General features: G+C 53.3%; 3 protein-coding genes across 5 annotated transcripts in view; all 3 read left to right on the forward strand.

Annotated features, from left to right (window-relative positions):
* Positions 1 to 2,709, forward strand: part of THADA (THADA armadillo repeat containing) — a 161,805-nt gene extending 159,096 nt beyond the window's left edge. For 2 of the 3 annotated variants that reach the window (XM_055725408.1, XM_055725409.1), the window contains exons 37-38: positions 844 to 1,010; positions 2,182 to 2,703. In XM_055725408.1, the coding sequence (XP_055581383.1) occupies positions 844 to 1,010; positions 2,182 to 2,520 (506 nt within the window). In that variant the 3' untranslated portion in view covers positions 2,521 to 2,703. Of the gene's footprint in view, positions 1 to 843; positions 1,011 to 2,181 lie in introns of all 3 variants that reach the window. The other variant, XM_055725407.1, reaches the window with a different exon arrangement.
* Positions 2,710 to 5,794: 3,085 nt separating this feature from the next.
* Positions 5,795 to 6,949, forward strand: LOC129737290 (translation initiation factor IF-2-like; the record flags this gene model as incomplete). The annotated part of the gene is made up of 1 exon (XM_055726003.1): positions 5,795 to 6,949. A coding segment is annotated over one exon (1,155 nt), but the record flags the coding sequence as incomplete, so codon positions are not given.
* On the forward strand, positions 6,945 to 9,142 carry ZFP36L2 (ZFP36 ring finger protein like 2). Its single transcript, XM_055725414.1, has 2 exons — positions 6,945 to 7,079; positions 7,644 to 9,142. Exons 1-2 carry the CDS (start codon positions 7,029 to 7,031, stop codon positions 9,042 to 9,044), a joined length of 1,452 nt encoding a protein of 483 aa, XP_055581389.1. The 5' UTR covers positions 6,945 to 7,028; the 3' UTR covers positions 9,045 to 9,142.
* Positions 9,143 to 10,502: the final 1,360 nt, after the last annotated feature.

A 10,502-nucleotide genomic window follows, 5' to 3' on the forward strand; every position in this document is an offset into this window, starting at 1 on the left:
AAAAAAAAAGCCTTAATGCTACCAGCAGTGAGACTCGTGCCTGTGAATGCAGTTGTTGGAGTTCTCATGCAAATGGGGCTTCTGGCATTTTCTGTACTCCATTACTGAGGGCAGCCCTAGGAACCACACAGTTAAAACAGCACCTGCCCGAATGACAGCGCTGGGGAGGTGTAGGGAAGTGTGAATATGGTGTGGGCGATGGCTTTTGTGTACGGCGCTGGCATGATAGCAAAGCCTGTATAAATACAGCTCTGTGATGGTACTGTAAACGGTGTCTGCCTTTCCCTTCAACATCTTCTCTGAGCCTGTCTTGCATGCTTGATCTCTTATATGTGTGTGTATATGTGTATGTATATAGATATTTCTTACTATATATAACGAGATTACACACCAAATAATGACTCATTTTACATCCCAGCCCTTTAAAAACATATAGTGTGCTGTAGGTTTTGAATTCCAGCAAAAAATTAAATCAGATCTAAGGTGTAACTGCAGATTTGCAGAAATAGTGACCATGTCATAGTGTCAGGACTGTCTCCGGAGACATTTCTGACAGACATCTTTGTATATCTAAACCCAAATTAATGTCGCTACGTGGGCAGGAAAAAAATATTAAGCGTCAGCATTTTCAGTTGCTTCATGTATTATTTTGGAATTGAGAAAAGCTCGCAAGTGGCACAGAAGTAATTATTCATCTAACTACTTATTTTCAGTATAATTCATCATTCTAAATGTGTTTGTGTAAATTCAGCATCTGTTTTCAAGAAATTATTTTTGTGCTGATTGTATTTGAAAATGTTTGTGGTCCTGCTATACGTTGTCCGACATACTTTCTCTCAACAGAGTTTGCACTCAGGATAGTGAATGCTCCGATGTCCTTGGATTTAGCGTTTGGCATGCTGTGTGAGCTGCTCCGGCGGTGGGGAGCCGTCCGTGCCGGTGTACCGATCCTGCTGGAGTGGCTGCTGGGAGATGGTGATCTGAAAAGAGACTCAGAGACTTCAGCCCCGGTAATTTTAACAACCAGTTGTTATCTCATGTTGGGATCACTAAGTTTCTGCAGTCTTGTGGTAGGAATAGAATGGGAAATGTCATCTGAAGAAGCCTGATACTCGCTATTCCAGTATTAACTGATGTACAACTTTAAAAAAAAAAAAAAAAATCACACGGACAGTAGAATAAAAATAAGAGTTTGGTGTCTGCTTCCTGGCAATATCAGCATAAAATTAGAGACACCAATAAGCAAACACTGAAATAAATCAAGAGTTACTTAACAAGTCATTGCTGCCTGAAACATTTTTGAGGCTGTAACTAAGTGCATTCAGTATCATTGCGGATGATGGCTTGCCTTGAATTTAAACTGATGCCATGGGTGCCAGGCACATCTGGCATTAAAGAACAGTGCTCTGCTGGCTTTACCAGAGATGTCATTTAGATATTTGGTAAATTTGTGCTATCTTCCATATGACTGGTTCTGCACAGCACATGGTCACATCAGTCATTGTCTTCAGAAGGATCACTGCTGTAAAGAAAAACTTTGCCACACTGGTTCTGCAAAACCTAATGCTGTATAATACACTGTGCTCTCTTTGTCTTGAAAAGACTGTAAAAATCAAAATAATGCTGGATGGTAAAACCGGAAGGAGCAGGAGTGGCTACATTTTTGAGAAGTTTGTTGACAATATGACCCATGAAATATATTATGAATCTTTTCTTAAGCCTGTGGTTTAGGTATGCCTTTCTGATGTTTCACTGACTGATAGAGTTTTCCTTTTTTATTTAATCCAGTCAAAAAGCTCCATGGTATATAGCAAATTAACATACTGGTTACAGAGAGGTCTCTGTGAAATACAACACAGTTTCACAGGGGAAGGCAAGCACATGTTAAGGATTAGGACTACTATTTACTTCCACTGTTTCCCAAGACTTATACCATAACTGCCTGATTTTTAAAGGTAAAATATCTTTGGCAAAGTAGGAACCTTTTTACTGCATTTTATCAAACATTTCAAAAATGATGCATATGAATTTTACCTTTTTTTTTTTTAACATTAAGAAACTTTTGTAATGGCCTCTGTTGTCATTATTTCTCTGTATCTTCTTTCATATCTTTTATAATTTTCTCATTGTTAACAAGACTTCAAGTAATTTTCTAATCATTGCTGGTTTTGTTTTTTTAAGGAAGAAGATGATTACCTGTTTGATAAAGGGGAAGTGAATTTTTGGGCAGAGAAGTTGACTCATGTCAGACAGCTTAGTAAGCACCTTTTACAGCTTATATCAATGACTCATCTAACTTTACCAAATCATGGAGAACTGAGTCGCCTGTCAAGAATAGCACTGGACCAAGCCCAGCTGATTGGACACCTTCTTAGAGCACTGCCTCTGACTCCAGAATTTTCCAAAACTGCAGAATTCACAAGATTGGCTATTCAAAATGAGAGAATATCGGTCTGCCTTAAAATACTAAACCTGCTGAGGTCTGATGATACTTGCAAAAATGAAAATCTGGAAAAGTAAATTGCTAAACGTTCATCCTCAGGGAGCTGCACACATGTTACTGGTTGGGCAGGGGGACTTAATTCCAACAATGTTCGAGGAATAAGGGATTGCTGTGATGACACCGGTAAACCTGCAACAAACTAGTCACAAACACGTATTTTTTATATATGAGTCAATTGGTTGGTTTTGGGGTGTTTTTTGGTTTTGGGGCGGAGGGATGTTGTTTGGTTGGGGTTTTTTTGTCAGGTGTGCTGTAGGAGCCTGTTCCTTTTAAATGCATTTGCTAATTTCATTCACTTAAGCATGGTTTATTATAGCTACTGTAGGAAGTAAAGCAGCTAAACCTACTATTTTCCATTCATCCAGGTGCAGGCCACCTGTAGTTGTGTGACGTTTCATCCCACATTTTTATCTCCTGTATTTTTATACCAAGAAAAAGTTGATTTTTCTTTTTGTCTCCTTTCAAGATGTAGAATGGTAATTATTAAATTAATATGGTATTTTCTTCATTTTATTTTTAAGTGTTTCAAAAAGAAAAGAAACAAACCTTAGCTTTTTTTGTCAATGACAACTTTTAGACTACATTTTCAATTTTAATGCATTTTCCTCTGGAGAAAGGCAAGGATTCTCACTTTGGTAGTAGCCTTGTTTTGTGCATGGAAACAACATTAGTTAGACTTCTGCACACCTCTCATTTTCCTGTAAATCAAATTAACTACTTTTGTAAAATTGCTGTGAAATAAAGTCTGCTGTATTCAAAACAGAGCAGCTGTTCCATTGCGAACAAAACAGGTTTTGGTTTTACTTCCAAACACCTTGTTCTGCAGGCAGTCTTGGAAAGTAAGGCCCTGCTCGGTGGAGCGAGCCCCCCCAGGAGCGAGCCCCCCAGGAGCGTACCGGTGGGGATGCTGTGAGCGGTGTGGGGGTGCCGCTGCCCGCAACGCAGCAGTGTCTGTTGTGCGTTGCAGATGTCTTTTTCTGGCAACTGAAATTGGATTTCCATATGAAAATGAAACCTGGAAAAGAAACACTTATTTTAGAAGGATGTTAGGTTCCTTTAGCCGGGGTGACGTTACATTTGGCAGCCACATGGCTGGGCACAGCCAGAATGGCGACGGACGTCGGTGTATGTTGTTGGTTTAGTCCCCTTGGGAGAAAAACGTGCCCCGTAGACCACTGTTTGCGTTCAGGCCCTTCACGTAGCTGGGTATCAGTATAGTTTAGCAGTAAATCTTGAGGAGGAGGATGATGATGGTGATGGTGATGCAGGCCGTTGGCAGTGCCTCCCGCGGCCGGTACCGCGGCGTGTTGCGGGGCGCGGCCAGCAGGTGGCGCTGTAGCACCGCCGTACGCGCAGGGGCCGGGGGGCGCTGCCGTGCCCGAGCGCCCAGCGCTTCCCGGGTTAAACGGAATCCGGATACGCTTCTGCATCAGGTTTAGGGGACATCTGAAAACTGAGCAAGGTGAGGTCGCTGCTTTGGAAAAAAAAAAAAAATTAGGAACAACAGTTTAAATACTTTCTGTACGTTTCCAGGATTCGGGGATGCTGACATAAAAGTAATTTACAGTGAAATTTGAGGCTTCGGTAGGCAAAACCGAAATGTGGGAATAATCTGAGATGAAAAGATGTTCCACAGAACGCACACTACCCAAGTTAAGGAGCCACGCTGTGAGTTGTGCTAAAAAAAAAAAATAAAATAATTTGCATCTGTTCTGAACTCCTGGGGAAAGAACAGCCCAGATTATGTCTGGAAGCCACTCTTAAAAATAGACAAGACCTGTACAATTAATTAACAGCTGCTGGTTTTGCCACACCTCTCCAACGTTTTTGAACCAGTGTAGCAACAGCTTTTACAGCAGAAAACAAACAGAACTTTGTATAGTATCAAAATCACAGTGCAGTTGTGCGACCTTGCTCACGTCAGTGGTTAGCGTAACGCTATCTAGTTACATTGGCTTTTTTTTTTTAATTGGATAAAATTTAAGATGGATAGGCATATATGGATTTTATCAACAATATCAACAACTGGATGAATGCAGACAGCATAGTAGCAGATCCACAGTGACCACCATAAAACTTAAGTAACTTTGCGGAACCTTGAGGACTTGGTTAATCGGTAAACCAGGTAACTAGAAAACTCGGTCTTCCTTATCATGGTTTTAAAATGCAACTGAAACTGCTGTCCTCCCACCCGAGTTTATAGAGAGCAAATAAAAAAAATGGTATCAGCAGCCCTACGTTTCACCACACACTGCTGGTGACTTGAGTTACTCTGTAACTACTTAATCAAGAACCTTTAAACCATAAGCAGCAGTTGCCGGAGAGGGTTAGCAAAATCTTCCACCGCCGTAGTTACCTGCTATGCGTTTGATCAAACTGATCAACGCGTTCCCCCACATGGCGGTGGTACCTTGCTCCTTGCACCGTCACCATCATAAAAGTGCTCGCCAGCGGGCAGGACCCGCTCTGAAGGTGATGTTTTCATCACAGAGACGGTTGGGAGGAGGAGGTTTGAGCTCGGGTCGGGAATCCGAGTGGGCCGGGGGTTCAGCGGGCCGGGGAGGAGGCACTGGGGAAGGTACGGGGCAGCGGGCACCGGTGCGCGCTGTGCTGCGCGGCCGCGTTAGTCCCGCTGTCGGAGGGCAGCGCCTCGCTGCTCGAACGGGAGCTGCAGCCCTCCCGCTGCAGGGGAAGGCAGGAGGAACCTGAATTTCGGTTTGGGACCCCCCAGAGGAGCAGGGCCGGCGGGTGCGGGCACTAGGGGGTGGCACATCCCCGCGCAGCCGCGCCGGGGCGCAGGGACGGGCGGAAAGCGGCGCCGCCGGGGGGGCGCTTGCGGCTGGGAAGCGCCGGCAGAGGGGGGAACCGAGGTTTGGGCTTTTGTCCCCCAGCTCTCGCCTTCCCCGGGTGTTTTTTCGGTTTCTGTTACTAAGCTCAGCCCTGGCGTCGCAGGCTGGGCTCGTTCCCCCGCGGGTGCCGGGGGTGCGCCTGGCGGGTCCCTGCTGCGCCCCCCCAGCCTTGGGGGGGGGGGGGGGGGCGGGGGGGAGGAGAGAACCAAATGGACCCGTGAGCCGCAAGGCGGCCGGGGGCGACTGTGAAAACCCGACGTGAGGCGCTCTAGTAATCGTATCTCCCCCCCTCCCCCAAGTTGCTTTCCTTTGCAAATGTGTTTTCAAAGTGCAGGGTTCCTGCTGACGTGGTCAGATTTGCACCCTTGGATCCCCAGGGCCTGACCGCGCGGCTCGGAAGCCGAAGAGGATCAAACGCCTCTGCTGGCTTTAGCAGCAATAAAACTTCACACGTCCGTCCGTCCGTCCGTCCGTCCGTCTTCCCCTTCCCATTTGTCCCGCAGCCCAGCGAAGGCGGAGGGGACGGGGCCGCGGGGCCGCTGCCGCCTTTCCCACGACGTGTTTGCGCAGCCTTATCGGCGCGGGGCGGGCGGGGGTGTTTTGCACGACGGCTCCCGGCCCACCTTGGGCGGCTGCCCGCTCCACGCCGCCGGGGGACCGTGCCTCCGGCGGGGGGCAGCCCGGCGGGAGGGCCCCGGGGCGGCGGGAAGGGGAAGGGGGGGAGGGGCGCGGCGGGGCTCGGCGAGGGGCTGGTGCGACCTTGGCGGGTGCCGGGCCGCGGCGGGGGCGGGGTGTGCGGGGGGCGGGCGTGGGACGGGGTGCGGGGCCAGGGGTGCGTCGTGGCGGGGCGGGCCGCGTGTCAGCCCGGCCGGTGCAGCGGCGGCGCCCCCCGGCTCCCCGCCCGCCGCTCCCGAACACGGACCAGCAGGAAACCCGACCGACCCCCCCCCCCGCCCCCCCGAGCAGGGGAGCGGCGCAGCCCGCGCTCAGCCGCCGTCCCGCCGGTCGCACCGGGGCAGCGCGGGCCCGACCTTTGTTCCAAACCAATTGCGTGGCAAAAGTTTCTTTTCGGTGGCGGGAGGAAACGGTGTCCCCGGCGCTGCCGCCTCTCCCCCGGCACCCGCCGCCCGCCCGCCGAGGCACCGCGGGCACTCCCCGGGCCGGGGCCGGGGCCGCAGCAGCGGCGGGGCCCGGGGAGGGGCGCGGAGGCACTTCGCAGGGCCCCGCGCTGCTCCCGCCGCCGGCCCCGCGGCCCCCGCCCCGCTCCGTCCCGCCCGCGCCGCGGGTGCACCGGGGGCTGATGGCGGTCGGCACGGCGGGGCCCCGCTCCCCCGCCCGCCCCGAGCGCCGCCGCCTCCCGGCCCCAGCGGAGGGCGGGGCGGCCCGGCCGGTGGGGGCGGGGCGGGCCGAGCGGGGCACCGCCCCCGGGCCGCGGTCGGCGGCGTTTATATGGGGGCGGCGCGGGGCGCCGCGGAGTTCCCGCAGTTCGCCCGCTGCTGTGCAGCCGCTGTCGCCGCCTCGGCCCGGCACCCGCCGTCCCGCCGGGAAGGAGACGGGACCATTTCGGATCTCAAGCAAACGGCCCCCTCCTATCTAGTCGTGGCTTTTCCAAACCCTCCGAGGAGAGCGGGATCTTTCGGTCCTTCCTGTATTTCCGACCATTACAGGATCTAGAAATGTCGACGACGCTTTTATCTGCCTTCTACGACATTGACTTCTTGTGCAAGGTAGGAAGGAGCGCGCTGCGCTGCCAGCGCCGGGCCGGGGCCGCGCTCTGCACGACGGCGCTGCGGGGCCGCTCGGGCCGGGGCACGGACGCGGCGGGGCGGGAGGCCGGTGCCCGCCGGACTGCGCCGTGCGGAGCGGTGCGGCGGCTGCGCGGGCGGGGGCCGCCTGACGGCCGGCTGTGCTCGAGCAGCGCGGAGCGGCTGCGGGGCGGCTGGCGCCAGGCTGCGGGAGAGGCGCGTCGCAGGCTGGCTGCGGGGTTCACCCGCTGAAGCCGCCCCGCAGCCGCTCGCCCGCAAGTGTTGTGCTGCTGCCGCGAGGAACTTTTCAAAAGTTGCGCACGCAGCAAAGCCTGCGCGGGGTTCGCCCCCGCCCGCCCGCAGCAGACACGCAGTCGGGAGCAGCTGGGCGGCGGGACCCCCGCCCCGACCCCCGCGGTGCCGCGGAGGGGGCGCCGGGCGCTCGGGGAGCCGTGGCGGTGGGCTGGCGGTCACCCTGCAACACCCTCTCTCTCTCCCCGTGTCTCCCCCGCCCCCTTCCCTCCCCTCCCCCCCCCGCCCCGGCAGACGGAGAAGTCCCTGACCAACCTCAGCAGCATGCTGGACAAGAAGGCCGTGGGGACCCCGGTGACCCCCCCCAGCTCCAGCTTCGCACCGGGCTTCCTGCGGCGGCACTCCACCAGCAACCTGCCGGCGCTGGCCGGCGGCTCCAAGTTCCCCAGTCCCACCGGCTCCAGCTCTTCCTCCACCTCCTCCTCGTCCTCCTCCTCCTCCTCGTTCGGCAGCCTGAAGGAGACGAGCTCCGGCGGAGGCGGCGGCAGCAGCAGCCCCACGGCCTTGCTCAACAAGGAGAACAAGTTCCGGGACCGCTCCTTCAGCGAGAACGGCGAGCGCAGCCAGCACCTCATGCAGCAGCTGCAGCAGCAGCAGCAGGCGGCGGCCGGCAAGGGGGGCGGCTCCGGCGGCGGCGGCGGGGCCCCCATCAACTCGACGCGCTACAAGACGGAGCTGTGCCGCCCCTTCGAGGAGAGCGGCGCCTGCAAGTACGGCGAGAAGTGCCAGTTCGCCCACGGCTTCCACGAGCTGCGCAGCCTCACCCGCCACCCCAAGTACAAGACCGAGCTCTGCCGCACCTTCCACACCATCGGCTTCTGCCCCTACGGGCCGCGCTGCCACTTCATCCACAACGCCGACGAGCGCCGCCCGGCGCCCGGCGGGGGCACGGCCGCCCCCCCCGCCGCCGCCGCCGCGGGGCCGCACCACCACCCGCACCACCCGCCCCCGCACCCCGCCGGCAGCACCGGCGACCTCCGCGCCTTCGCCCCCCGCGACCACCCGCTGGGCGGCGGCGGCTTCGGGCACCCGCGCGGCGGCGGCGGGGAGCGGCCCAAGCTGCACCACAGCCTGAGCTTCTCCGGCTTCTCCGCCCACCACCACCACCACCACCCGCACCCCCACGGCGCCGCCCCGCCGCCGCCCGGCGGCCGCCTGGACGCCGCCCTGCTGGAGAGCCCCGGCGGGTCGCGCACGCCGCCGCCGCCCGCCTCCGCCTCGTACTGCGAGGAGCTGCTCTCGCCGCCCTGCGCCAACAACGCCTTCGCCTTCTCGGGGCAGGAGCTGGGCAGCCTCATCGCCCCGCTCGCCCTGCACACCCAGAACTTCGCCGCGGCCGCCGCCGCAGCCGCCGCCGCCGCCGCCTACTACCGCTGCCAGCAGCAGCCGCCGCCGCCCGGAGGGGGCTGCCCGCCGCCCCCCGCCTCGCCGCCCTTCAGCTTCCAGCCCCTCCGCCGCCTCTCCGAGTCGCCCGTCTTCGACGCGCCGCCCAGCCCCCCGGACTCCCTCTCCGACCGGGAGAGCTACCTGAGCGGCTCGCTCAGCTCCGGCTCCCTCAGCGGCTCCGAGTCGCCCAGCCTGGACTCGGGCCGCCGCCTGCCCATCTTCAGCCGCCTCTCCATCTCCGACGACTAGGGGGGGGGCGGGCTGCCGCGCCCGGCCCCGCGGCTGCCCACCAAGTAAGTTACCGAGCGAAGAAAGTGAATCCTTTTCTTTTTTTTTTTTTATATATACTTATCTATCTATATATACACCGAGAGCTGAACAAAACAAAAAAAAAAGCATTTTGCAAAAGGGCAAATGACATGAACAAACCTATTTTTATAGAGAGACCTTGGAAGAAGGGGATTTTCGTTTTGGGGTTTTTTTTTTGTTGTTGTTCTTTGGAGACAAGTTATGATATGCACCAGCAGCAGCCATTCCATCTGTGTTCAGAAAAAAAAAGCATTAGCAAAGGCACCACCAGAAAGCAACAAACAATCCGGGGAGCGTGCATCCTGCCTGTCCAGCTCCTCCAAACCTTCAGACACACACAAAAAAGTTACAAACTACTTTGTCTCTCAATCCAGTTCAAATAAAAACACAGAACGTACTAAACCTATAAGCTTTTTTTAAAAAAAAGAAAAATCCAACATCCTGCCAAGAATATGCCTTGATAACAACTTTTTTTATATATCTATATATTATTATTATAACAAATGCTAAAACCTTCATTCCAAAGTTTTAATATTGGTTCCATTGCCACCACTTAGTGGATGTTTGGCTTAGAACAATTTTTTTGGTTGTTGTTGCTTTATTTGGAAGCACTCAACTGAGTTTAGTTTGTAATTGTTGGAGAATAACTGCTGATTTTTTTTTAATTTTTTTTTAGCTGTTTGAGTTGATTGCGTGAATGAGTCACTGCACACAACTCAATATGAAACTATTTAACTTATTTATTATCTTGTGAAAAGTATACATTGGTAATTTGTTCATACTGTATTTATCGGGTATGATGAAAAGCAATAGATATATATTCTTTTATTATGTTTAAATTATGATTGCCATTATTAATCGGCGAAATGTGGAGTGTGTTCTTTTCACAGTAATATATGCCTTTTTGTAACTTCACTTGGTTATTTTATTGTAAATGAGTAAAATTCTTAATTTAAGAGATTGTATGTAATATTTATTTCATTAATTTCTTTCCTTGTTTACGTAAATCTGAAAGATTGCATGGTTTCTTTATAGAAATCGGTCTCGATGCTGTGGAAGTAGTTTGAGGAATTTCTATGGGTTGGTTTGTTTTTTTTTTTTTTTAGAATGTAAATGGTTGTAGCCCGTCCGAGTTGAAAAACAAATGAGAGAAAAACAAAAAAACCCCAAAAAAACCAAAAAAAAAAAAACCCAACACAAAAAAAAAAAGACTGACTTAGCAATCAGACTTCACAGTGGCAAATCTAATTCAGACTTGTTTAAAGTAACCAAAAAGTATTTTTTGTTGCCTAACTCCACCAATCACACTGTGATATAGTCTCAAAAGTATGTAGCAATAATTGGGGGTCCCAGTATTATGTCTCACAGTGCCTTCTTGAGGGTCCATGCTTGCCTTAA

The sequence above is a fragment of the Falco cherrug genome, chromosome 13 (assembly GCF_023634085.1).
Source record: "Falco cherrug isolate bFalChe1 chromosome 13, bFalChe1.pri, whole genome shotgun sequence".
Taxonomy (NCBI): domain Eukaryota; kingdom Metazoa; phylum Chordata; class Aves; order Falconiformes; family Falconidae; genus Falco; species Falco cherrug.

Excerpts from the sequence above, each read along its gene's own strand:
- ZFP36L2 (XM_055725414.1), top strand. The coding sequence starts at position 7,029 with ATGTCGACGACGCTTTTATCTGCCTTCTACGACATTGACTTCTTGTGC. Across the intron at positions 7,080-7,643 it reads ACATTGACTTCTTGTGCAAG|ACGGAGAAGTCCCTGACCAA; the intron begins GTAGGAAGGAGC and ends CCGCCCCGGCAG.